At 33.4% G+C, this 26,199-nt stretch overlaps 2 protein-coding genes across 2 annotated transcripts; one reads left to right on the forward strand and one right to left on the reverse strand.

Moving 5' to 3' along the window:
• Positions 1–659: 659 nt before the first annotated feature.
• LOC137835999 (protein ROOT INITIATION DEFECTIVE 3-like) lies at positions 660–15,889 on the forward strand. Its single transcript, XM_068644791.1, has 8 exons — positions 660–1,156; positions 1,234–1,347; positions 11,777–11,910; positions 12,042–12,189; positions 12,741–12,940; positions 14,627–14,754; positions 15,358–15,599; positions 15,695–15,889. Exons 1-8 carry the CDS (start codon positions 953–955, stop codon positions 15,869–15,871), a joined length of 1,347 nt encoding a protein of 448 aa, XP_068500892.1. The 5' UTR covers positions 660–952; the 3' UTR covers positions 15,872–15,889.
• On the reverse strand, positions 8,307–10,266 carry LOC137835997 (uncharacterized). Its single transcript, XM_068644788.1, has 2 exons — positions 9,393–10,266; positions 8,307–9,323 (listed from the first exon to the last, which is right to left on the reverse strand). Exons 1-2 carry the CDS (start codon positions 10,201–10,203, stop codon positions 8,422–8,424), a joined length of 1,713 nt encoding a protein of 570 aa, XP_068500889.1. The 5' UTR covers positions 10,204–10,266; the 3' UTR covers positions 8,307–8,421.
• Positions 15,890–26,199: the final 10,310 nt, after the last annotated feature.

The following is a 26,199-nucleotide window of genomic DNA, read 5'->3' on the forward strand; positions in this document are numbered from 1 at the left end:
TTAGTATGTATTAATAATGCATGAGAATATATATCTATATATAACAGCACAACCAAATTTGTCAAATTTTTGGAAAAATAAAATTTACCCAAAGAAAAAAATACCAAAGTTTTTCACATACCAATTCTTCAAACTCACTTTTTTTTTCTCTCTTTCCTTTTTGTTTTACCCATTCTCTCTCATTCAGATTTCTCGATTCTCTCTCAAACCCTAATCTTTTCTCCTTTTTCTTTATTAATAGATGATGTTGCTTACCCATTCAAACTGTCAGGTTTTAATATTTTTATTTTTAATTTTTATGTATTTTGGTTCTATTTAATTATCATATTTCCAATTTTAAAACAACAAAAAAATCTTTTACAATTAGACAAATAATTTTATTTATTTTAAATTAGTTAAAACTTATACATATAATAAATAAAAAAGTGGTATATTTTTTCAGATTATTCTTTGCATTTGTCAGACATACATTTCGTCTTTGTAATCAATAAATTGTAATTGAAAGAATTATAAATTGTAATTATAATAATTATTAATAGGTTATAAAATAAAATTTTAAGCTGAATATTTGATTATATATATAAATAGATATTAGACGTTTCATAGAATATTTGATTATATATATAGATATTTCACGTTTCATGACAGTATATACACTGTTGAACTATCATAAATTTTATGGATCTTCATTATGTACCTAAGTACCTTGAGTAACCAATGTCAATAGAAAAATCGTTCAAAATATGATTTCATGTGACAATTTATCTCATCATTAATGACGAATTATTCCACTTATAAAGAATAATCCTCTTTATATAACTACTCCAATCACTCTTTATATCATTAAACTCAAAATTAAATTATATTCTTTTATAAAATTTAAATAAAAACACATAAGATTTAATTATAAAAAGCAATAAAAACCCTAGCCGGTGTGTGCTTCCGACGGAGGATGGAGGTTGTTTTGGCGTCGTCGTCTGTTGACGGCGGAATAGGGTGCTGGGACCTCCACACCGGCGCGGAGCAGCTCCGCTACAAATCTTGCTTATCCCCTTCTCACGGCCTTATCTCCGTCGGTTCTCGCTTCATCGCCTCCTCTCAGCTTCGAGAAACTTCAGCAACATCTGGTTCTGTTCTCTTCTGGTCCTGGTCCAAGGTTGTTCCCTTTTCTTCTTCTTATTATTTAACATTTTCTTATATGATGACATTGTCACTTGCATGATGCGTGTGCAGCCTCAAGTTGAAGTGAAGAGCTTTCCCGCTGAACCTATTAAGCCCCTTGCTTCTAATCACCCGGGAACCTTCGTTGTTGGTGGAGCTTCGTCTGGTGATATTTACTTCTGGGAAGTAAGTTTTTTTTTTTTTTTTTTGATCTGTACCGGTCGGCACCGGACGACCGCGTGGTTCGAAGTAAATTATCTAATTAAGCAAAGAACGTGGTTACACGTGGGACAAACGGTTACAATTCCCACTGAGCAACAAACACACGTGAGCACTCCCTGGATTTTCGGGAACACCCCCTAGATCCCAGGAAACCATCTAACACGACCCACGACCCAAGGACCACAAAACAGGTCGCGAACCACTAACGACCCGGAGGGCCCAAGCCCAAGGGGACATACAAAAGAAGAGAAAGAAAGAGAGAAAGGTATGTTTTTCAGATTATCAAGGATTCTCACTGAGAGAGATTACTGACTTGAGCGTCGGAGCACAATCGCAGGTACCCCCACCGGCCGACCGAGACACGCGAGGAAGAAGGAAACTCGAAGGACAGGACAACTAAGACTGAAGCAGACACCTTGTATCGACGTGGACCAACATTACTCAGTCCCCAATATCCATACAGGTACAATTGGCGCCCACCGTGGGGCCGAGTAATCATTATTCCCAGACCTAAAGATCCCAACGCTGGAAGATGGGCTCAACGGCAAACAACAACAATGATATCTCAGAAGAGCATAGGACAATACTCCAAACTCTCCAGGTTCAGATGCAGGAGTTACTCCAAAAAGGAGTCATCGACCAACTTCGCCAAGATGAAGAAAGGAAAAGACGAGAAGAGGAGCGCCAGCGGCACACGGAAGAGATAGCCCAATTGAAAGAGCAGAACAAGAGATTGTTGGATAGACTCGAGCAATCTGAACGTGAAGGACATTCACGTGCGCCTTCCCCATCACCGTTCCAATCAGGAACGAAAACAATAGCCCAAACTATACCTCACACGTCACTCATTCAACACACCCATCAGAGTATAAAGCCAGTAACCCCAAACAAGGTAACAAACCCGAAAGGCCATCCGTTCACTGATGACATCATAGCCACTCCTCTCCCTGACAAGTGGAGGGGCCTAACGATAAACCTTTATGACGGTTCCACAGACCCAGACGAACATCTGAATATATTTAGAACTCAAATGACCCTTTACACAACCGACCGAACAGTATGGTGTAAAGTCTTCCCCACCTCTCTCAGGGAAGGCCCCCTTGGATGGTTTTCGGACCTTCCACCCAATTCCATTACAAGCTTCGACGCTTTGGAATTGAAGTTCACCACGCAATACGCCACAAGTAGACCTCATCGGACATCCTCCATGTCTCTTCTAAATGTCAAACAAGAAAGGGGAGAATCATTGAGAACATTCATGAACAGATTTAGCAAAGTGTGTATGAGCATTCGTAATCTTAATCCAGAAATAGCCATGCATCATTTGGTCTCGGCCATACTACCGGGAAGGTTCACTGAAAGCCTTATCAAACGACCTCCGTGCAATATGGATGAATTAAGAACAAGAGCGACAAAGTTCATGCAGATAGAAGAACATATTGACTATCATCGAAAAACTTATGCTGAGAACACGGACAAGAGCAAAGGGATTCGTCCCCCCACAGTACCGACCGACCGAGAACGACATCGCCCCAATAGGGGTCCCCGTTTCCACAACTACACTCCCTTGATTGTACCAAGGGGTAAGGTTCTCGACGAAGCACTGCAGATTGAATTGATTCCGGCATTGAGGCAACCACAAACTCCTCCCAATGCCGACACCAGTAAACGTTGCCAATACCATCGTAACTATGGCCACACGACCGAAGGATGCCAAGCACTGAAAGATAAAATTGAAGAGCTCGTCCAGGCCGGTCATCTCCGCAAGTTCGTGAAAACCACCATCACTACACCCAGGTCACCCCAGCGTGATCATGATCCCCGTGAACGTTCGGGACGAAGAGACGACCGGACCCGCGACAACCACTATCGTTCAAACAGAAGAAAAAGAAGCGAAAGTCCGATCAGAGGAACGAGGCCTAAAAGCGAAAGCCCTGAACGTAGAAGTCGAACTAAACAAAAAGTTCGCACAGTCATCAATACAATCGCTGGACCGGTGTCGCTCGGTCAGCCCCCTCAGGAAATTAATTACATTGCAGGTGGCTTTGCGGGTGGAGGATGCTCTAATTCAGCAAGGAAAAAACATTTGAGAGCAATTCAATCCGTTCATTCGACTTCCACACAACGCCGACCGCATATACCACCAATCACTTTCACTGACGAAGACTTCACAGCAATCGATCCATCTCAAGATGACCCCATGGTAATAACTGTGGAGATAGATAAATTTGCAATTGCAAAAGTTTTGGTAGATCAGGGTAGCTCGGTCGACATCCTGTATTGGGAAACGTTTAAGAAGATGAAGATTCCAGAAGCAGAGATACAACCCTACAACGAGCAGATAGTTGGTTTCTCAGGGGAAAGAGTGGATACGAAAGGATTTATCGATCTATACACCACGTTCGGAGATGATTACCTCAGCAAGACCATCAACATACGATATCTACTCGTTAATGCCAATACATCGTACAATATTTTGCTCGGTCGACCATCTATCAACAAATTGAAAGCCATTGTCTCAACTCCTCATCTAGCTATGAAGTTCCCCTCGGTCAATGGAGATATAGCAACCGTGCATGTAGACCAGAAGACAGCGCGAGAATGTTATGTAGCTAGCCTGAAGGTGGAGCCGACCCGAAGGCTTTATACCACGTCAGCCAAACGGACCACAGAGCGAAGAGGTCGGTCAACAGAAAGACACTCTAGAGGGAGAGAATCTAGAAGACACTTGGTCGCTTTAGTCGATCTAGATCCTCGACTGGATGATCCCCGGATGGAAGCAGGGAAAGATCTTCAACCCATATTCCTTCGGGACAAAGACCGAAAAACATACATGGGAACATCTCTCAAACTAGACGACCGAGAGACGATCGGTAAAACATTAACAAAGAACGCTGATCTTTTCGCCTGGACGGCTGCAGACATGCCAGGGGTAAAATCAGATGTGATTACCCATCGATTGTCTGTTTATACAGAGGCCAGGCCGATCGCTCAAAAGAAAAGGAAACTAGGTGAAGAACGGCGCAAAGCCGCACGAGAAGAAACAGACAAGCTAATTCAAGCTGGTTTTATTCAAAAGGCCCACTATACGACATGGCTAGCCAATGTAGTGATGGTAAAAAAGACGAATGGAAAATGGAGAATGTGCGTAGACTACACAGACCTTAACAAGGCGTGCCCAAAGGACTCGTATCCCTTACCTACTATCGACCGGCTGGTCGACGGTGCAGCCGGTCATCAAATCCTAAGTTTCCTTGATGCTTATTCAGGTTACAATCAAATACAAATGTACCACCGTGATCGAGAAAAAACCGCGTTTAGAACAGATTCTGATAATTTCTTCTATGAAGTCATGCCGTTCGGCCTCAAGAATGCAGGAACCACATACCAGCGACTCATGGATCACGTATTCCACGACATGATCGGTCGGAATGTAGAAGTATACGTTGACGACATCGTCGTCAAATCGGACTCTTGCGAACAACATGTTTCTGACTTAAAAGAGGTTTTTCAAGCCTTGCGTCAATATCGCATGCGTTTAAACCCGGAGAAGTGCGCGTTCGGCGTAGAAGGGGGGAAGTTCTTAGGCTTCATGCTCACACATCGGGGTATAGAGGCTAATCCAGAAAAATGCAAGGCAATCACCGAAATGCGAAGTCCCAACGGACTCAAAGAGATCCAGAGACTAGTCGGCCGTCTCACTTCGTTGTCTCGATTCGTACCTAAGCTTGCCGAACGAACGAGACCCATCATAAAACTTTTGAAGAAAACAACTAAATTTGAATGGACAGATGAATGTGAACAAAATTTCCAACAGTTAAAAGCATTTCTGGCGTCTCCACCGGTCATCCAGAAACCAAACCCACGGGAACCCATTGTGGTCTACCTCCCTGTCTCCAATGCAGCAGTAAGTTCCGTTCTAGTACAAGAAATTGAAGCAGAAGAACGTCCGGTATATTTTGTAAGTCGAGTCTTACACGACGCGGAAACCCGATATCAAATGGTCGAAAAAGTTGCCTTAGCTTTGATCATTACCGCACGACGGATGCGGATGTATTTCCAGAATCACAAGGTTATTGTTAAGACTAACTATCCCATTATGAAGATTCTCACTAAACCTGACCTCGCCGGACGAATGATAGGTTGGGCAGTCGAACTGTCAGAATTCCAAATTGAATACCAACCCAGGGGGGCTATCAAGTCCCAAGCTCTCGCCGACTTCACAGCAGAACTCACTCCCTATCCGGCCGAACGAACTTCCCAATGGACGCTATACGTAGATGGGTCATCAAACAGTCGTTCGTCCGGTGCGGGAGTTGTACTTGAAGGACCAGGGGAGATTGTTATCGAACAAGCCATGAAGTTTGAATTTAAAACTTCCAATAATCAAGCCGAATATGAAGCTATAATCGCAGGTCTGCATCTAGCGATTGAATTAGAGATAACAAATATAATTTGTAAGAGCGACTCCCGTCTAGTCGTCGGACAGCTTACAGGGGAATATGAGGTAAGAGAAACATTACTCCAACAGTATTTTCATTTCGTGAAAAATCTTCTAAACAGGTTCAAGGAAATCTCATTCCAACACGTACGGAGGGAAAATAACACTAGGGCGGACGCTCTATCGAGATTGGCTACCCTAAAAAAGAAAGGCGTCCACCGGTCGGCCATACATGTGACCCTTGCTAAACCGAGTGTTGGTACCGAAGAATGCATGGCGACCGACACGCAACCTAACTGGATGACCCCCATAATACAATATTTGACCGATGGTGTATGCGATCCACATTTGGAGAAAACGATGAAACTACAAGCCGCCCGATACGTACTCATTGGCCAAGATCTTTACAGGAGAGGGTACTCCCGTCCCCTCCTAAAATGCCTTGGTCCAAAACAAGTCACTTATGTAATGACCGAGTTACACGAAGGGATATGCGAAACCCATTCAGGAGCGCGGACTATGTCCGCCAAAATTCTGAGAGCTGGATACTACTGGCCGACCTTACAGGGAGACTGCACTGAATACGTTCAAAAGTGCGTGAAATGTCAAGAGTTCGGCACCTTATTGCACCAAAAACCAGAACACTTGCACTACATCCTATCCCCTTGGCCGTTCGTGAAATGGGGAATGGATATTATCGGACCTTTCACACCCGGAAAAGGGCAATGCAAGTTCCTACTGGTGGGTATAGATTACTTTACCAAATGGATTGAGGCTGAACCACTAACAGCCATCACCGCCCGGAACGTACAAAGCTTTGTGTGGAAAAACATTGTCTGCAGGTTCGGCCTACCTCAGATCATTATCACAGACAATGGTCGACAGTTCACCGACCGTGGGCTAGCTGAATTCTATGAGAAACTTCACATCAAACATATAACGAGTTCGGTCGAACACCCTCAAACCAACGGTCAGGCGGAAGCCGCCAACAAAGTTATTCTCAATGAGTTAAAGAAGAGACTTGGCCCGTCCAAGGGAAACTGGACTGAAGAATTGTTAGAGGTTCTGTGGGCTTATCGTTGTACTCCCCATTCAACGACTCAAGAAACACCTTATAGCCTGACGTACGGCACAGAAGCCATGATTCCGGTCGAAATCGGCGAGCCTTCACTACGCCGACAGACATTAGACCTAGACTTAAACAAGGAAAGTCTACTAGTCGGCCTCGACCTCATCAATGAATTAAGGGACAAATGCAAGATAAGGAAAGAAGCATGCAAGATACGAGCAGCACGAAGGTACAACTCGAAAGTGAAGCCACAAAGCTATCAGAAAGGAGATCTAGTTTGGCACATGCGCAGCGACGCCCGGAAGGACGGAGGAAAGTTTTCAAGCAATTGGGAAGGTCCGTTCCGCATTTCCGACACAGCAACAGGAGGAGCTTATTACTTAGAATATTTGTCAGGAAAATCTATACCGAGAACGTGGAATGCCACGCATCTCAAATTCTATTACAGTTGATGAATGAACTTAGTGCACTCTTTCCTCGCTCGGTAGTTTTATCACTAAGGAGGGTTTTCTACCGAGAAGGTTTTAACGAGGCACTTTAAATTACCAACCTCGGTCAGAAATTAATTAATTCATTAACCGTTCGTTCGGCCAGAATATATAACTAAAGTTATCCGAATTATAACTTAAACGTTATTCACCAACCTTGGTCAGGAATTCAATTATTAATAAACCGTTCGTTCGGTCAGAATATATAACTAGAGTTATCCGAATTATAACTTAAACGTTGTTCACCAACCTTGGTCAGAAATTTAATTAATTTATTAATAAACCGTTCGTTCGGTCAGAATATATAACTAGAGTTATTCGAATTATAACTTAAACGTTATTCACCAACCTTGGTCAGGAATTCAATTATTAATAAACCGTTCGTTCGGTCAGAATATATAACTAGAGTTATCCGAATTATAACTTAAACGTTATTCACCAACCTTGGTCAGAAATTTAATTAATTTATTAATAAACCGTTCGTTCGGTCAGAATATATAACTAAAGTTATCCGAATTATAACTTAAACGTTATTCACCAACCTTGGTCAGAAATTTAATTAATTAATTAACTGTTCATTCGGTCAGAATATGTAACTAAAGTTATCCGAATTATAACTTAAACGTTATTCATCAACCTTGATCAAAACATGCGACTCATAACCTAAGTGGTTAGCCGTTCGTCCGCCAACCTTGGTCAGAAATTAATAATTAAATTATTAATCAACCATTCGTCCGGTCAGAGCATGTGACTTGGGTTACATGAATTGTAACTTAAACGTTATCTACCAAACTTGGTCAGAACATACAATTAGTAACTTAAGTGTCGTCCGGGCGCATAACTTCGAATACTTAACTTAAACGTTATCTACCAAACTTGGTCAGAACATACAATTAGTAACTTAAGTGTTGTCCGGGCGCATAACTTCGAATACTGACATGATACGTTCAAAAACAATAGAAGTGCGCGGAAAAAAGCAAGAACTAAAAGCAGTTAAATTGTTCAAACGCCCATAACCCGGGTCCAGATATTTTCACAAATTATACTATCTCGATGGCTTCATCCTGCTGCGGAGCCTCCGACACAATTTCTTCACGATTCTGACGTTCGTCCTCCGCCCCTTCTGCCTCCTCACCCTCTTCGCCCCCAAGAGGTACTAGGCGGCCATCCACCACATCCATACCCGGGTCGTAGTGGTCATCATCAGTCGGCACACCATGAAAGAAAGCTACCTGACGAACGCCCTGATTAAAACTCTCTTCACTTACACGCAGCATAAAACTTTGGCATTGTTCGATTTCGGCGGTCAAAGACTCCTTTTCAACCATCAGACCATCTTTTTCTCTCTTTAAAAGATTTCGTTCGGTCGTCATTTCAGCCAAAGCGGTTTTCAATGCTTCTTGCTCTTCCTTCGCAAGCCGGATATCTTTCTCCCTCTCCCTTTGGCATTCTTCAACAGACTCCAAGGCTCTCTTCAAAGAAGTGGCCGAGTCGTCAAGCTTCCGCTTTAACTTTGGAATCACGACCGACTCAGCCCTCTTCAACTCCTCACCAATAGCATGGCTTACAACCGCTGCCCGACACTGAAGTTCTACCATTTCTGTAATAAGGTCCAAAGTCGGGACGGCAGCCAATATCCCCTCGTCCTCTGGTCGCAGATCAAATTGCATGGTGGGGGCAACTCGTATCCCAACTCCCAACATGCTGATGGGTTTGCCTCCAGAAGAAGAGCCCGCCTCGATTCTCGGCACCTTGGTCGGACGGCCCCTCTTCTTATTCGCAACTGGGGCAACAATAGCAGTCTCGGTCGGCTCCTCCCCGATGATAGCAATTGGAGATTTCGATTTCACACCAGCAATAGCAGCAACCTTGCTCTTCTTCGCTTGTCTTTTCAAGCTGTTCATGAACTTACTCAAACTTGGATCCATTGTTACGACAATATCTGCAAAACGCACACAGTTAAATAAGTGTCAAATATCAAATCGAACTAGCGAAGGGCAAAGATGCTCACCGTTCAGATCTGCCCATTGCTTGGACGATCCATAGAGAGCTATCAGTTCCCGAGTGGGAAGTCTACACGGCAATTGGTTTATAATCATCAAAATCTCCTGATCAATAGGGGATAAAGATTCCCAAAATCGATTTTCAAGCGTGGCAGGTTTCTCGGTCCAATGAAAGGGAAATTTGGTAGTCCCATCATCATTATAGAAAAGATCTCGGCCGTTCGGCTCCACAAAAACTTTAAAATAATAGTCTTTGAAATTTTTGTAAGAGGAGGTAAACGCAGCAAAACGCACATTACCCGGACGACTGGATAGGGATAACCAACCCACAGGATGGCTGGGATGAGTATTATAGTAGTACAAGAAGGACTCAGGAGTCGGCGTAAGGCCAAAAATTTGACAGATAACCCGGAAGGCTTGTAAAATAGCCCACGAGTTCGGATGTAGTTGGGTTGGTGCAACATTAAGTATCCGAAGGATATTCATGGTAAAATCATCAAAGGGGAAAGATACGTACAAATGAGAAAATAAAGTGCTGTACACGAAGAAAAAGTCATGCGGAGCATTTTCCCGGCCGTGACACACACGGTCGGTGATACCGCATATATCGACATATAACGCCTCTGCCGGACAATCTGGTGTTAAAAAGTTTTTATGGACAGCAAGAAATTCATCTAATTTATCAGAGGACTTTATTTTACTAGGAATCCTAAGGACGGCAGGATCGACCCAGTCATACGTTGGGCCATCCGATGCCTGACTCGCACCGCGAGTCAAAGACGAACCCACAACACTAGAAGACCCCTCAGAAGAAGGCATGACTAACCTTGAATTGAAGAAGACACCGGCAACAAACTCAGCACCTGGCAAACAAAGCAAGCGACGTGAAACTCAGCAAGAGAAACGGAAAACCCTCAACTCCACAAATGAAGCACTATTTATAGGAGAAGCAAAACCCCCACGTTCGTCTAGCACCATTAGATCAAATCTAATCTAACGATCAAACACGCTCGGCATATGAAACGGCACGTAATCCCTACCATTCAATCGATCTAGATGTGACAGCATCCCCAAACGGCAACTCTGCCATGCGTCACATCTCTGCCACACATTAATGATGCCAGCTATCAAGCATTGTCTCAAAAACCCTCGGCGTCTCATACGACTCTTCGTCCTTCCATGACTTCGAGCCTGGGGGGCAAGTGTACCGGTCGGCACCGGACGACCGCGTGGTTCGAAGTAAATTATCTAATTAAGCAAAGAACGTGGTTACACGTGGGACAAACGGTTACAATTCCCACTGAGCAACAAACACACGTGAGCACTCCCTGGATTTTCGGGAACACCCCTAGATTCCAGGAAACCATCTAACACGACCCACGACCCAAGGACCACAAAACAGGTCGCGAACCACTAACGACCCGGAGGGCCCAAGCCCAAGGGGACATACAAAAGAAGAGAAAGAAAGAGAGAAAGGTATGTTTTTCAGATTATCAAGGATTCTCACTGAGCGTCGGAGCACAATCGCAGGTACCCCACCGGCCGACCGAGGCACGCGAGGAAGAAGGAAACTCGGACAGGACAACTAAGACTGAAGCAGACACCTTGTATCGACGTGGACCAACATTACTCAGTCCCCAATATCCATACAGGTACATGATCCATTATTTTTTTTCAACGGTTATGGCGTCGCCATGGCGGAAAGCGGTGGCGGATTTTCTGGTCACCGCCACACCATGACGGTGGCGATGCGGGTTTTCCATGGCGGCCGCTTTTCGCATCACGGGATGCTAACAGAGCGGCAGTGCAAGGTTTCATGAGAGTGGACAGCGGCGGCGCGCAGTTCCGATGACGGTGTGTGTGGCGCCGCGCAGTTCTGATGACGGTGTGTGCCGCGGCGCGCAGTTCCGGTGACTGTGTGCGGCGGCGGTGATTCTGTGAGTGAGGAACCCTAATAATATTTTATACTAAACACATAATAACTGCAGAAAATCCTAAATTAAAGGCCAATTAAAATATTTTAAGTTAACCTAATGATATTTTATACACAACACAGTAACCTATTAAATTTTAAACATAATATTATTACTAGAATGCAGGAACCTAGTAATATTCTGAACATATTATTATAATTAGAATGCTTCCGCCGTTATAATTTCTGTTATAACTTTATAAAGAATTTTTAGGGTTTCCGATATGATCCGTTGTTCGATATTGAAAACACTGATTGGGATTACTTTACCCTTACTTAAGAGAAATGAAATATAGTCTAAACATGTTCTGAAGTGTTTGTGGTGTTAGGTTGTGGAGAATTATGAATTGAAAGTGGGGACTTGATTTATGTCTGTTTCTGTTTACTGTACCGTGCTAAGTTGCTTGCATTGATTGGAAGGTTGAAACCGGTAGATTGCTTAAGAAGTGGCGTGCACATTTTAGGGCGGTTACTTGTCTGGTTTTTTCTGAAGATGACTCGCTGTTGATATCTGGTTCTGAAGATGGAACCGTAAGAGTTTGGTCTCTCTTCATGTACTTTTCTCTCCCTTTTTCTATTTTTCTTTCTGTTGCAGTAGTGATTTTTCCATTTAGGATAGTGTACAGCTTGGGTGCTAGCAGTACTAACTATTGTAGTATCTGCTGCTCTTCATTTCGTGGTTCAGGATATTCGACGAGTTCAGAGGGCAGCAGGCAAATAATCTTTATGAGTATAGTTTTTCAGGACACACCCTGCGCGTGACTGATGTTGTTATTGGCAATGGAGGGTGCAATGCAATTATTGTGTCAGCTTCAGAGGATCGAACTTGCAAGGTTTGTTTTACTGTCTTTGTGTGGTGGTGGTGTAGTAGAAAAATAGATAATCAATGAAATACGTTTACTCAAGAATTATATTTACTATTGCCTGCTTCAATTGTCTATCTCTAGAATTTTGTAAATTCTAATAGTTTATGTTTAGCCAGACGACTCATAAATGAATAATATTTTTAATATGGGTGGAAGTCAGTTGTTAATAGTTTTTTTGTTGACAATGGCATTGTTGTTGAAATCACAAATTTGGTCATGGATCACATGGCTTGTGTTATTTTCGTGCTCCCTGTAATCTAGATCCACATGAAAGATGCAATTTGGTCTGAACAGTGGATTTGCAGAATCTTGGACATAGGATCTGTGTAGTTGTGCTATCCTGCCGTGCATATGAAAGACTCATTTTCTTGAAAAATAAAAACCAACCCTCACCTTAGTAATTTTGTTTATAGAGTTTGATACTTAGTCTCAATTAATCTTATATTTTGAGATAGTTTATGTATATGTTTGAATGTTTGTAATCAACTTAATTGGATTGTAATTGGTTCTTCTGTTAGGTATGGAGCTTATCTAGGGGAACACTACTAAGAAATATAGTATTCCCTTCAGTTATTGATTCAATTGCATTGGATCCAGCTGAGCACGTCTTTTATGCTGGCAGTAGAGATGGAAAGATATATATTGCTGCACTTAACACTGAAAGCGTTGCTACTAATAATTGTGGGATGCATATCATTGGTTCTTTTTCTAACCACAGGTTGTCATTTCTTCTGTGTTTATTTTAAAAAGTATAGACTTGTTGATGATGTCTTATCACTTAATGTTAGTTTTGCAAATATGCATCAGTGTTTTGATTGTAATTATCTCTTTGAATTGCATATATATTTTGTAAGCTTGAATAATTTAGTTGCTATTTGCCAATTGCAATAATATTGATCTTAGAGAGCAACAACTTGGGACTTGAGAGCAGTTAGTTTTTGTTTAAGAATTTATGGATAACTACAAGTGAATATCTAGTTCCCACAGAATTTAATTGTTAGCTAGCTATGATGAATTCAAAGAAACATTTATTCCCCTTACTGATTACAATAGATGATGAATTTGAGATCGTTTATGTTGAAATTCATAGTTTGTACACCCAGCTGATTCCAATTTATTAGTTCAACCCATTTCAAAAAAGGATTGATTGTTCTTCGGTGGTTATCCTTTTCTCTTACTACATGAAAATACAAACTGAGTTGTTATAGCTTTTGAACAAAACATCAATCCATGTTTGATCTGAGTTTGAATAAAAAATGGTAACTATTTATCTTTAAAGCAGTAGTTGTTTCTAGGCTTCTAGCTAGGATTGTCAATTGTGCACTATACTGCCGTTGTGGCATATCAATGCTATTGCCTGTTCCATTGAACCCATTGCATCATGGCTTGCTATTGCACATGAAGCTGCATAAGGCACGACCCTCTATCACAGCCATTCATGGTAATAGCAGGGGCAATGTTCATTCATGATTGAATTGAAAACTCCTGTTTGTCCCCTCAACACTGGGTTATTTTAATTTTTAATTTAGACGACAATTTTGAGACTCTGCTCTTTTATTTGGGATTAATAATTGAAATCTATGTGCGTTCTTGTGTCTCTGAAAGATGACTCACTATTCTCTGGCATTATTTCTGGCCAATTCTGATGTTTCTGGTACCCTTCCCGTGTTTCCATCCTTGCTTTGTTCTCTGTCTCTATGTCCAATGTTTTGTTGTCCTCTCTTTATTCATTTCAATCTTTCATAGTTCCCTGCCATAAGAGTTTGTTCTGCCTTTTTATTTTGTTGCAATAAATAGCAGTTCTGTTTCTCTCCCACATGTATTTCATGATTTCGTCCTTGTTTCCTGTCTTATTTTGAATATTCGTATGTATATGTGTGTGTATGAATTTAACTAGTATAAATTTCTCAATAGTGGAAATCCTGCTATAGCAATTTTGGGGTCAGTGCTCTGCACGCTATCCTAGATTGATAGCTAAGGTTCTAGCTATCCACTCAGTTTTTTCGTTCATTGTTAACAAAAGGTAATGAAGATAAATTACAAGATAGTTTTATAGCAATCAGAAGCTAGTTTTAAGGTCAATCTATTCACATATCTACGGAATATTTTTCCTTATTTACTAATAAACTGACTAATTAGTATTTCAAACCCATATCCTCCGCACATATGAATGCCAAGTTGAAGCCATTATGTGACGCTTCCAAATATATTGAAATATTTTGATTACTAGAATTTATGCAGTAAAGAAGTAAATGAACCTTGCTTTATACATTCTTTATAATTTAATTTTAGTTTATTCGGTAACATATCATATTCCTCTTTGCTAGTGGTCATGTTATCAGAATAAAAAGTTGGTTTAAGCTATGCAGTGCCATTTAACTAATTTTGTTTCTCGATGTAACAGCAAGACAGTTACTTGCTTAGCATATGGCATGAGTGAGAATTTGTTAATATCCGGGTCAGAGGATGGAATGGTTCGTGTTTGGAATGCAAGAACTCGTAACATTGTCCGCATGTTCAAACATGCTAAAGGTATTATATAAACAGTGAAATATGACCACCTGCTTTGTAGAAAGAGTTTTGATTGCATCTATGTTTAGTAATGCATATTTGTCATGAAATTTTTTCCAATGAATTTCTGCTTTTTCAATGGTCAAACTTGTTTTCATTTGCAAAATTAGAATATAGTGAACACTGGTAATTTATTTGTGATATGGTAAAGCAACTAACATACCTCATGTATGATACCAATGTTTTCTGTATGCACAGGAGCTTTTACTTAATTATAAGAAACACTGGTGCCCAGTTGTTTTACTTATCTAGTGGGACTTAGACAGTATTCTTATTATATATTCGACTCCTATTTATATCTGCTGCTATTGGGCCTTTATTTTTGCTTAATGCCTTTGATATGCGATGCATTGTTATTTAACTTGGATAATACGCTATTATTTTCTCTCTCAATATGGTCTGCATGATAAGCTTTTTACACACTTGGTTATTGTTCAAGGTTTTTTTTTCTCAAATGGCATATCTAATGACTAAACCACCTTCATGAGGTGGCAGTATCGATTACATGCATGTTTTCAAATTGAGTCTGCTAAAATTTAATGTTAATTATTGTGGATGCTGCAGGGCCTGTAAATAATATTCTGGTTGTTAGACGAGAAAACTCTACTAATCATATATCTTCTAATGTACAAACATCATCAAGAAAGCAAGGGGCTAATGTGCCCCCTCCATTGGAAAAATATGCAAATTCAATAGATGAAGACTCGGATATGAGCACTATGGTGAGTCTTGGGGGTGGAAGCAGTTCTGTGGTTCCTTTATACATCAGTTCTAGTCTGATATCTAATTACATTAAGGAACTTCAGGTTTGTTTATATGATTACTCCTCTTATTAAAGGATGGTCATTACCTGATTTTGATTGTGATTAACGTTTGTTTTTGTTTTTAACCTATGTCTCAGCATCAAGGGTCATCTGCTGCTTCTGAAATTGAGACAGAGAAACTAAAACATGATTACCAAAGGTCAATGCAAATGACTAACCAATGGAATAAAATGTATGAAAACTTAAATAAATTTTGTGTACAAGAACTGATGGATGGCACTCAAGCTACAACCTTAGATGAAAATCACAATTAAGACATTTTTTTCTTGTCATTCACTTTTCAATTTGTAGGTAGAATTTGCAGATCTCTAGCATCATTACATTTCCTTATGCCAGTTTTCAATCTATAACTACTTAGAAAAAAGTTTTGGCATAGATTAATGACTTTAGAACTTGGCCAATCTTTCATGACTATTGTTATTATGGTTTAATAGGTTTGTTGAGATTAAAGAAAGACATAACCTTCTAAATTAGTTTCATTATAACAAAAATAGTTTTCATTATTTGATTACATAATGGAAATTAATTTTAGTAAAGGACATTGATAAAATCATATTTTTGTGGTAAAAAGAACTAAAATGGGTTGTCAATAGTAATACCCAAATTTGTTAATATTAATATTCTTTATGAACAAAAGTATTCTCATCTACACTATAAGTTGAGATAAGAGTCTCGTAACTAAGAAAAATCTTTATAAACATTATTCACCTAAACTGAAAATCTCACGTCAATATCACGTCTCTCATCTCACTAATCATTAAAACAATGTTAACAAAAAGAACCACATTAATTCTCCTTATTAGTTTTTTTTTTTTTTAAATAAAAGCATGTTAGGTATCACTATGCCACTTAAGATCTCAGCTAGGCTGATACTTCAAGTAACAACAATCATTTACCATCACATGAAAAAAAAAATTATTAAACAAAAGAAAAAAGAAAAAAAATACAAAAATACAGGGATTAGACCAAAATCCATATGTTAAAAAAACGATACATAAGTAGACTATACCTATTCGTAAAGAATTATAAGAACAGTGAAAACCTATTCATAAAGAATTCTCCTTATTAGTTAAACAAATTATTAGTTTTTTTTAATAAAAAGACATAATGTAAGACTAAAATTTATATTCTTTTATGAAAAAACATAATGTAAGATTAAAATTTATAGTAGAGTGTATTAATAACATTTTTAATAATAAAAAAATTATTTATTTTTGTCTTTTTTAAAAAACATACTTAGCCATTAAATATGTATGGTCACGGCATGGTCTCCTAGGACTCTCCTTTATTATGGTCCTAAAATTTTTCAATAGAATCTCCATGAAGTGAAAATTAAGAACCCACAAATTGTTGTATACATAAAATAGCATCTTCTGTCACAATTTCTTGTCACCAAGTTGCATAACACAGCCAATAACACCCTTTCATGTTCTTTCATTTCATAAATTTCAGGGTTTATCATGCCACGTTAGTTCCTCCACAACACACATTTTCAAAACCATCTTCATCACACAATCAAGAGGTCCAATGCATTCTCAATTTTGTTCATAAAACTTTGATTACTTTTTTTTTTTTTAATATGATGACAAATAATTATTGTTACTTGAGGTACCATGACTGAGATGTCAAGTTAGTGATATATAATATGAAATTTTTTATTTAAAACACTCATATTAACAAGAACGATACGTGAATAAGTATAATCTACTTATGTACCGTTTTTGTTAACATATGAGTTTTGGTCTAGTCCTCCCATATTTTTTTATTTTTTATTTTTAATAATATTTTTTTCATGTGATGGCAGATGATTGTGGTTATTTGATGTGTTAACCTAGCTGAGATGTCAAGTTGCATAGTCATGACTAACATGAAAACTTTTTATAAAAAAAAACGATACGTAAGTAGATTAAACATTAAGAAAACTTTTCAATTTAAAAAAAACGATACGTAAGTTTCATGTCGTGTTAGTGTCCGTACTACATAAGTCAGAATAACCAAGATGTCAAATTAGTGATGTATAATATGAAAACTTTTATTTTAAAAAACTCAACGATATATAAGTAGATTATACATAAACAATATTTTTCAATTTAACACATTTTTTTGTTTCAAAACAATATTTTCCAATACTCAATTTTTTTTAATTCTCTTCCCACGTTCATCAACAAAAGAAATCTGAAGTTTGGGAATATTCTTTGTCAACCTCGTGTGGTTGATTATTTATTTGGACTATGGAAAAGTGACAAAGGTTTGGTGAGTGGTAAACCTTGAACTACGATTATTTTCTATTTGTTTATATTTTGAAATTAGTGAAGAAAATTGAAGTGTTCTGGAGAAATAATAGCCCTGTAATTTTGATTTTGATAGATACAGAGTTCTCAGCCAATTAAAACTGTTCTATGTCTGCGCCATTCATCCACCAACACTTTCTTTAAATTAAATTAGATTGAAAATTCACTTATTAATAGATTCAACATTAATATAATAAATATAAACATTTTAATAATATATAATTGTATACAAATTTTATTTTAAAAACACTACGAGAAAATCATGAAATAGAAACCGATTTTTAGAGACTAAAATAATTAGTTACAATAGAAACTAAAATAAAAACCATTTTAGAAACTAAAAAAAAAATTAGTTTCTATTATTTTCTATTATGGTTAAATACTTTCTAAATTGGTATCTAATTAACAACTAAGGTTTTAACTACCAATTATTTAGTTTCTAAATTTGGTAGCAAAAACATTGGTGGTTAATTAGATACCAATTTAAAAACTATTTAACAATAATAGAAAATAATAGAAACTAATTTAGAAATCATTTTTTTTTAATTTCTAAAATAGTCTTTAATTTAGTTACTACTCCAATTAATTATTTTAGTTTTTACAAATTGATTTATATTTCTAGTGAAACTAATCTTTTAACATTGAATTTAGTTTAAAAATCACTTATTAATAGACTGAACATTGATATAATAAATATAAACATTTTAATAGATGTATTTTGTATTCTTGTTTGCTTCTTCAGTTTTATTTATTAAGTGTTATTATATGTTGTCTTATTTAAAATTTGTTGATTACTACTTTCATGTGCTCATACTCAAAATAAATTTGACAGTTACATACAAATGTTTTTATATTTCATTCTATCTATGATTGTGATCTTTTTGTCATTTTTGTCGATTTCATGGCTATTATTATTTCCTGTTATCATTTTCACATCTAATTTTTACTTTATCTAACTATTTTCATTTCTTATTAAGACCTTTCGTAATGACAGATGTGATTTTAAATAAAAAAAAGTTTTAATTCGTTTTTTAATATTTTATTTATTATTTTCATATATATAAATGGCTTGCCCCTTGAAATGGAGTTGTTTGTGATTGTGGACAAAGAAAATTGGTTTGTTTTTGAAAGGAAAAAGTGAGATTTTGAATGATATGCTTAATAAAGTAGAGACACATTTTATAAAATTGCATACACCACTTTGTCTTACCCTTTAAATTGTACAACTAATTAAGGGATGATAACTTATTTACCAAACAATGATGTCATAAAGTTCTTCACACCATCCTAATGTTAGGTTCATTCTTACTTCCTTATACGCATTCTAAACTTTTTCTTTTTTATTTTTTTTTTCACTTTTTACAAAATTCCACCTGGTGAAACAAAAATTAAAATTGATTTAATATCATTTTTAATTTGTAATTCTTGAGAAGTGAAATTTATAAACTTTAAGCCTAATTCAACCTAATAAAATTGGTCCAAAATGTAAGGTTCACACTCATTGCCAACTCGTGTGTGAAACTATATATTTATAGATAGTGTCTAATAACAGGTGGTCAGACCAACAAACTCTCGCTATAGGTCCTAAATCCTAAACTTTAACTCAATCTTATAAATTTAACTAGTACGATAAGATTTGCACTCACTTATTTACTATAAAATGTTTCACATTAACACTGACTTCACACTTTTAAACATTTTGTTTTTGCCGACAATGTTTCATCGTGTGGAAAATGACATTTCATGTTTTAGAGGCATGTCTTGTTGAAGTTATTAGAAGTGATATTTGTTAATAAAATAGTAATGCACTTAAATTAATTATTTTAGTTTTTTCACTCAAGTATTTATTTGTTAATTTTTAACAATAAATAGAAAAACAAATAGATATATAAGCAGAAAACAAGATAATTTAGGCAAGGTAAATAATAGATAAAATAATATTATAAAAATATGATATAATCACTTCATCTCTATTATTAGTATGTTTATTAAACTTTATTAGCAGACAAAACAAGTTAATTATTTGTTAAACTTATGTTTGGATAAATTCAGTAAACATAAAAAAAATGATGTGAACCCATTAATTAAACTTTCTAATTAAGAAACGACAGAATAAGTTTCAATAAACAGTAATTTAAAAATAATAAACAGTGATTTCCTAATATGATAATTTGTATAAGATTGTGATTTTGATTTTGTTTGTGACTGTATGTTATTAAATAGCACTGTATTTGAGTGATTCAAAGTATCTGAGAAAAATATCTCAATAGCACTTTTTTTTTATCTTGCCTTATAATGGTAGTTTTAGTATATAGAATTAACAAATATACTTATCTTAATTTTTTTCAAAGTGATATTCCTAATCATAAATTGGTGGTAAGATATTCAGTGGTATTACTGTGATCGATTTAATTGGTATTTTTTTTTATGGTTCGTATTTTTGGATTGGACTCATATATGTAGTCATCGTATTCTAATTGAGTTTTTGAAATAAAAGCGTAAGAACTCAATGGGGATCCACGCTTTCTTTGACGAATGCAAGTGGATTCTTTGAGTTCTTAAAAAATCGATTTTTTTTTCATATAAACGACTACTTATTGTTATAATAATTAATAAAGATATATTGTTTTGATAAGTTCAATATATTAAAGAAAGATATTTTATATATATTTTTCTCTCGTAACCTATTGAGACGTTTTTAAGAATAAAATTGTGACGGAGTTCGAACTTCAAAGTATGAAATATCTCGAATATCGTGATTGAATCTAATAATATTATTTTTAAGGATAAAAAGGTACCATGTTATTTCAATAGATTTGAGATCAAAATAATATTTAAATTATCTTCTATTTATTTAATAAAAGTAAAATTAATTATTATTTTTTATCTGGTCTAGAATAGTTCATATAATTTTTTATACTTTATATTTTATTTTTTAATGTATGTATCTAAAAATATTAACATGGATAGTATTTTTTTCAAGGAAATTAACATGTGTATAGTGTTACCGGAGATTTTACAGTAGATTTTAAAAACATATAAATGTAATAAATTCAATTCAATCAAATTACTAAAATAAAATAAAAATTAAAAATATTTTCTATAAATTTTTCTCACTTTTTGTTATATAAATAAATCATATTAAACTTTGGTAAGTTTAAACTTATCATTTGTTAAAAATAAAGTTGAAGTTTGTTATATTTAATTGTTGTATGCCTTTTTATAAGTATATATATGATTTGACATGATTTTTTTTTTAGTGCAAATTTATTTAAATAATATATCTTATTATGAGACATTTACCAGTGAACTAATTGTAATATTGATCTAAATAGGTTTATAATTTTCTTATATGGGTATGTAAATTATGTATTGTGTATAAATATAAATATTATTTGCAATATATTCAAAAAACTTCTAAGCATATTAGTTGAAGAAATAAAATAATATTTTTTATTAATTTGACTAATGAAATTCAATTTTTCAAGAAATATATCTTTTCTACTTGTGGAAATAAGTAAAAAATATATTTACAAATCAATGGGGAATTAAAAAAAATATCTAAAGGAGCAATTATTCATGGACATTTGAATAAAAAGTATAAGCTACTAACTTGAACTTGAGTAAATATCTCCAAAAAGTTGTTTACAAATTTGGTAATAAATAATTTCTTTTAATATAAATATACAAAAAGTCTTGTAAGTAATTATGAAGATATTTTTAGTGTTTTCAAAGTTTAATGTCATTTTAGATGTTTGAAGACGTTTTAAAAAAATTAAATAATATTAAACTTCGAAAATACTAAAAATATGTTTAATGAAAATTACTGAATAGTTATTTATAAATAAAAATATTATTCTATTTAATAAAAATATTATTTTACGTATACTTTTTTAAGATGCTTATAATCAAATTTATTTGCATGAATTTTAATTGAATTAGATTTAAAAAGATTATCTTTTACTATTTATTTTTTCAGTGATAGTAATGGAAATTAAAATCAAACTTCACTTTACTTTTGATAAGTTAAAATATTTAATTTTGAATTTAATGAAGTATTAATGAGTCCTTGATATTTTGTTTAAAACGTAAATGAATTTAATAACTTTGTGGCTTTTAATAATAACTAGTATTTTAAATGTTAAAGAAAATGTGATTTAAATTGATGTGAGTGAAGTGGTGATTTTCAATACCACTAAGCTTGGTGGCCACTAAGGTCCCAGTTTTAAATGGATTATAAAAAATATATAGTTTATATAAATGATTAACTTAAAATTATAAAAATTTATTTTAAAATAAAAATAGATTATTATAAGGTTTTATGTGTAATTACTAGTATCTCATTATGATTATTATATGTTTAATTAAATAGCTAGCTCAATTTTAAATTTTTGTTTGTGATTATATATTTTAATAAGAAAATATATAATTTTATATTTATAAGGATAATGTTTTATTTGTAACATAATAAAAAAACTACAAAAGAATGTACATTTTACTACTCGCAACCAATATAAATTGTGAAAACATCAATTATTATTAATAATCAAATATTTAAACCCAATTTTACACTTCGATAAAATTTACATAAATTTAACAAATAATATAGATATCCAAACTAACTCATGTAAAAAAATTCAATACAATAATAAATAACAAAAAAATTATGTGAATTAATTTTTTTTTATTAAATGTAAAGAAAAACATGTTAATTTCAAAACGTAAACAAACTTAAATAAAATAAATGTAGATATATGAAGAATACAGCACAAAGTGTGTATGAAATCAAAACTAATATATTTTTCTTAAATTAAAATATTAAGATTAGAAAAAAAAATTAACTAACTTATCAATTAAAAATTAAAATATTTTTAATATATAAATGGATAAATTTTTTATTTTATAAATTACTTTTATAAAATTCAGTTAGGTCTAAAATCAAATTATTATTATAAATTTATTTTATATTATATAAATAAATGTAAATTTTAACTTATAATATTTTTTTTTACAAGATTGGTTTAAATGGTAAATCACTTAAATTTGTAAATATATATGGAACAAAATTTAATGAAAAATGAATCCCGTTGAATATTCCAATTACGTGGGAATAAACCGTTAGTTATGCCGGAACACATGTACATAAGACAAATGCTTAAAACGTGGGAAACGAAGTTAAACAGTGAGAACGTTAACAATATGGGACTAGTTTTAAGGAAAATTTTAAGATTCCATGCACTTTGGGTAGAGTCAAACAAGTATAAATTTCGGTATATTTTTTTTTTCTATTTATTATTGATACTGACAAAAATATCGTATAATTTTTAAAATATAATTATATAAATTGATAATAAAGATTTATGTGCATAAATATATTTTATTTTGTTTTTTATTTTTTAATCATAATAAAAATTACACAATAAATTTGAGTTTTTAAAAATTTAATGTATTTTTTATTTATAAAATTGTATTAGAATTGTGTTAAAATTATCATAAATCTAATAAATAATTTTTGAATTAGACACTTTAACGATATGTGTCTTACGAGTGTCATATCTGATACGTGTATCTAATGTACACACTATTTAAGAAAAATGTCCGAGCTGATGATGCTGATAGTTTATTTTTGCTTATTGGTTGAGAATTTTTTGAAATTGATTTTTTCGTGCTTAAAGATTGAGATTCATTTAAAGACTATGAAGAAGTTAAATGAATTTGATTCTTTAATCAATTGAAAAATATTATTAAATGATTTCTTCATGAATTTAAAAATAAAAAAATAAAAAAATATAGAAGGAAACTAGGATGGTCCAAGACACAAGGTCAACAAGGCCTTAATCCGAGGAATTTTTTTCTTATCTTTTTATTAAATTATTAATGATACATTTTATGTGATATATATTTATTAGTACGACAATATAGTTTTAAGAAATTAATATACGTCTCATTATAAATAATTTAAATGTAATAAGATTAATAAATTATTTTGCATCTACTTTTCATAAACCAGACTATTTATATTAGTATAAAATTTAAATTTAACAAATGAATTTAAGATTCATATGTAAAAAATAATATTTTTTATAAAAGTGTTGACAATAAAACCATAAAATTTTAAATAAAAATCACTTTTGTGATGATGATCATTTTGTATACCTGAATGATAAATTAATTTACATTTTTATCTGAAAGTAGTAGTATCACAGGTTGAGAACAAACTGAAATAATATTATATTAATCTCAATTATAGTAAATAAAATATTTTACGGAGTTTGTGAAAAAAATAATGGTTATAATTACATGTAACACTCCACATCATAAATAAATACGTATAATACGTATGTTTAGTATTAAATATATTTAAATATTATAAACTCCAAAATAAATATATATAAATATGTAAATACTTCTGATTTTCTCTACCTCTATTACTTTGTAAATTCATATTTATTGTTTTACTGAAATATGATAATAACATAGATTTGAAAAAACAATGAAGTAAAAAGTAAGTTAATATTTTAATTAAACATATAATATAATTTATATATAAAGATTTTTAAAGTAATAATTATCTGTATTACTATTCTTTCTCTAATCTGTTTTATTATTGTTCATTTTGTATTTACATCAAGAAATTAATTATGATTTTTTTAATATATTGTAATAGTTATGTATTTTTTTAAATTGTTGTGCTAATAAGATCTTATTTGACCATATTACTATTAGATCATAATTAATATATGTACAAAGATTAACATTAATATTATCTATTTTTGTATATAATTGATCTTACTTTAGTATATATTATCTTAATTTATTCTTTTCATAAGAAAATGATCAATATCTAATACCAAAAAAATATTCTGTTCTACCTTTATTGATATAGAATATAGGTTACTTTTAATATCTTTTAGCCATAGTGAATTAAGACACATAAATATAACCATTAATTACTTTAATTACTCTTCCAAAATTATGGCAGAAACTTTAATTACTTTTACTGTGCAAGAGGTAATATTCTCAAATGTTCAAAGAATCACAACACACAAACCTTAAAATTATTAATATTTAATATTAAAGAATTATTTATTATAATATTAAATTTATTATTACTTTTTTTTATTATTAGTACTATCATTTTTGTTAACATCTTCATTTATATTAAAGCTAATAAAACATGAACTTGTCAAGAAAAAAAAAAGAAAAAAAAGAAAGACATGGTTATATAAGAATGACAGGGAACAAATTACCATAATCATTGTGCTATATTTTAGAGTACAAAATCAATTCACTTTTTCTTTTAAATTGATAATGGAAATACATAGTGCAAAACCTGTCTCTTTTCCAAACAAATTACTTTTGGAGATATACATTTATTAAATATAAATAAATTTTATATTATATAATTAGATGGAAATATTATTTTTATAAAATGGAATTAGATTTGGAAATTAATTTTAAATAAAATTATTATTTTTTCACTATTTTTCTTGATAAATATAATTCCTTCACTATTATTTCTTTCACTTTTATATATATACTAAAAGTAACAGTAAGAAAAAGTTGAAAAGGAGACAGTGATTTGAGCCAACAACATGCTTCATCAAATAGCACTAACAACTCTTCTTTCTGTATAAATAATACAACAAAAGTTGATAATGGAGTGTAATTATGTACAGAGTGAAAGCTTTTTACCTTAGAAAAAGATTTGTAACAATGAAAAAATTGTAATAAAAGATTCTTTTTCAAAAAGTTCGTATATAAAACTATAATACCTTTCAATTAAAATATGATTATATTTGCAAAATTTAAAACTACAAAACTTAAATAAGATTCTAAATCTTTTTAAAAAAACTTTTATTTAAAAAAATATATTTTTATCAGTAATTAAATAGAATATTAATTATAATATACGTTCACAACTCACACAAAAATTAAATAAAATATCACATAATAAAATTGTATCTAAATGCTTAATAAATAAAAGTGTCTTATTTATGACAACAAATGTGGTGGCACCATGACAATCCTTTAAATATGTTTAATAATTATATATATAAATATATATATATATATATATATATATATATATATATATTATTACTCATCTTGTAATAAATAAGTTTTAGTATATTGTTATATTATTATGAAGAAATATTTGTCCTTTAACATATATCCATTTTTTTCTTGCTTAAATCTAGTGCACTTTTTTTTTCTTCTAAATTTCATATAAAATATTATTATACGTTATATTTAATCATAGTAATTATGGTGGGACTCAAAAGACTATA

The sequence above is a fragment of the Phaseolus vulgaris genome, chromosome 5 (assembly GCF_000499845.2).
Source record: "Phaseolus vulgaris cultivar G19833 chromosome 5, P. vulgaris v2.0, whole genome shotgun sequence".
NCBI lineage: Eukaryota > Viridiplantae > Streptophyta > Magnoliopsida > Fabales > Fabaceae > Phaseolus > Phaseolus vulgaris.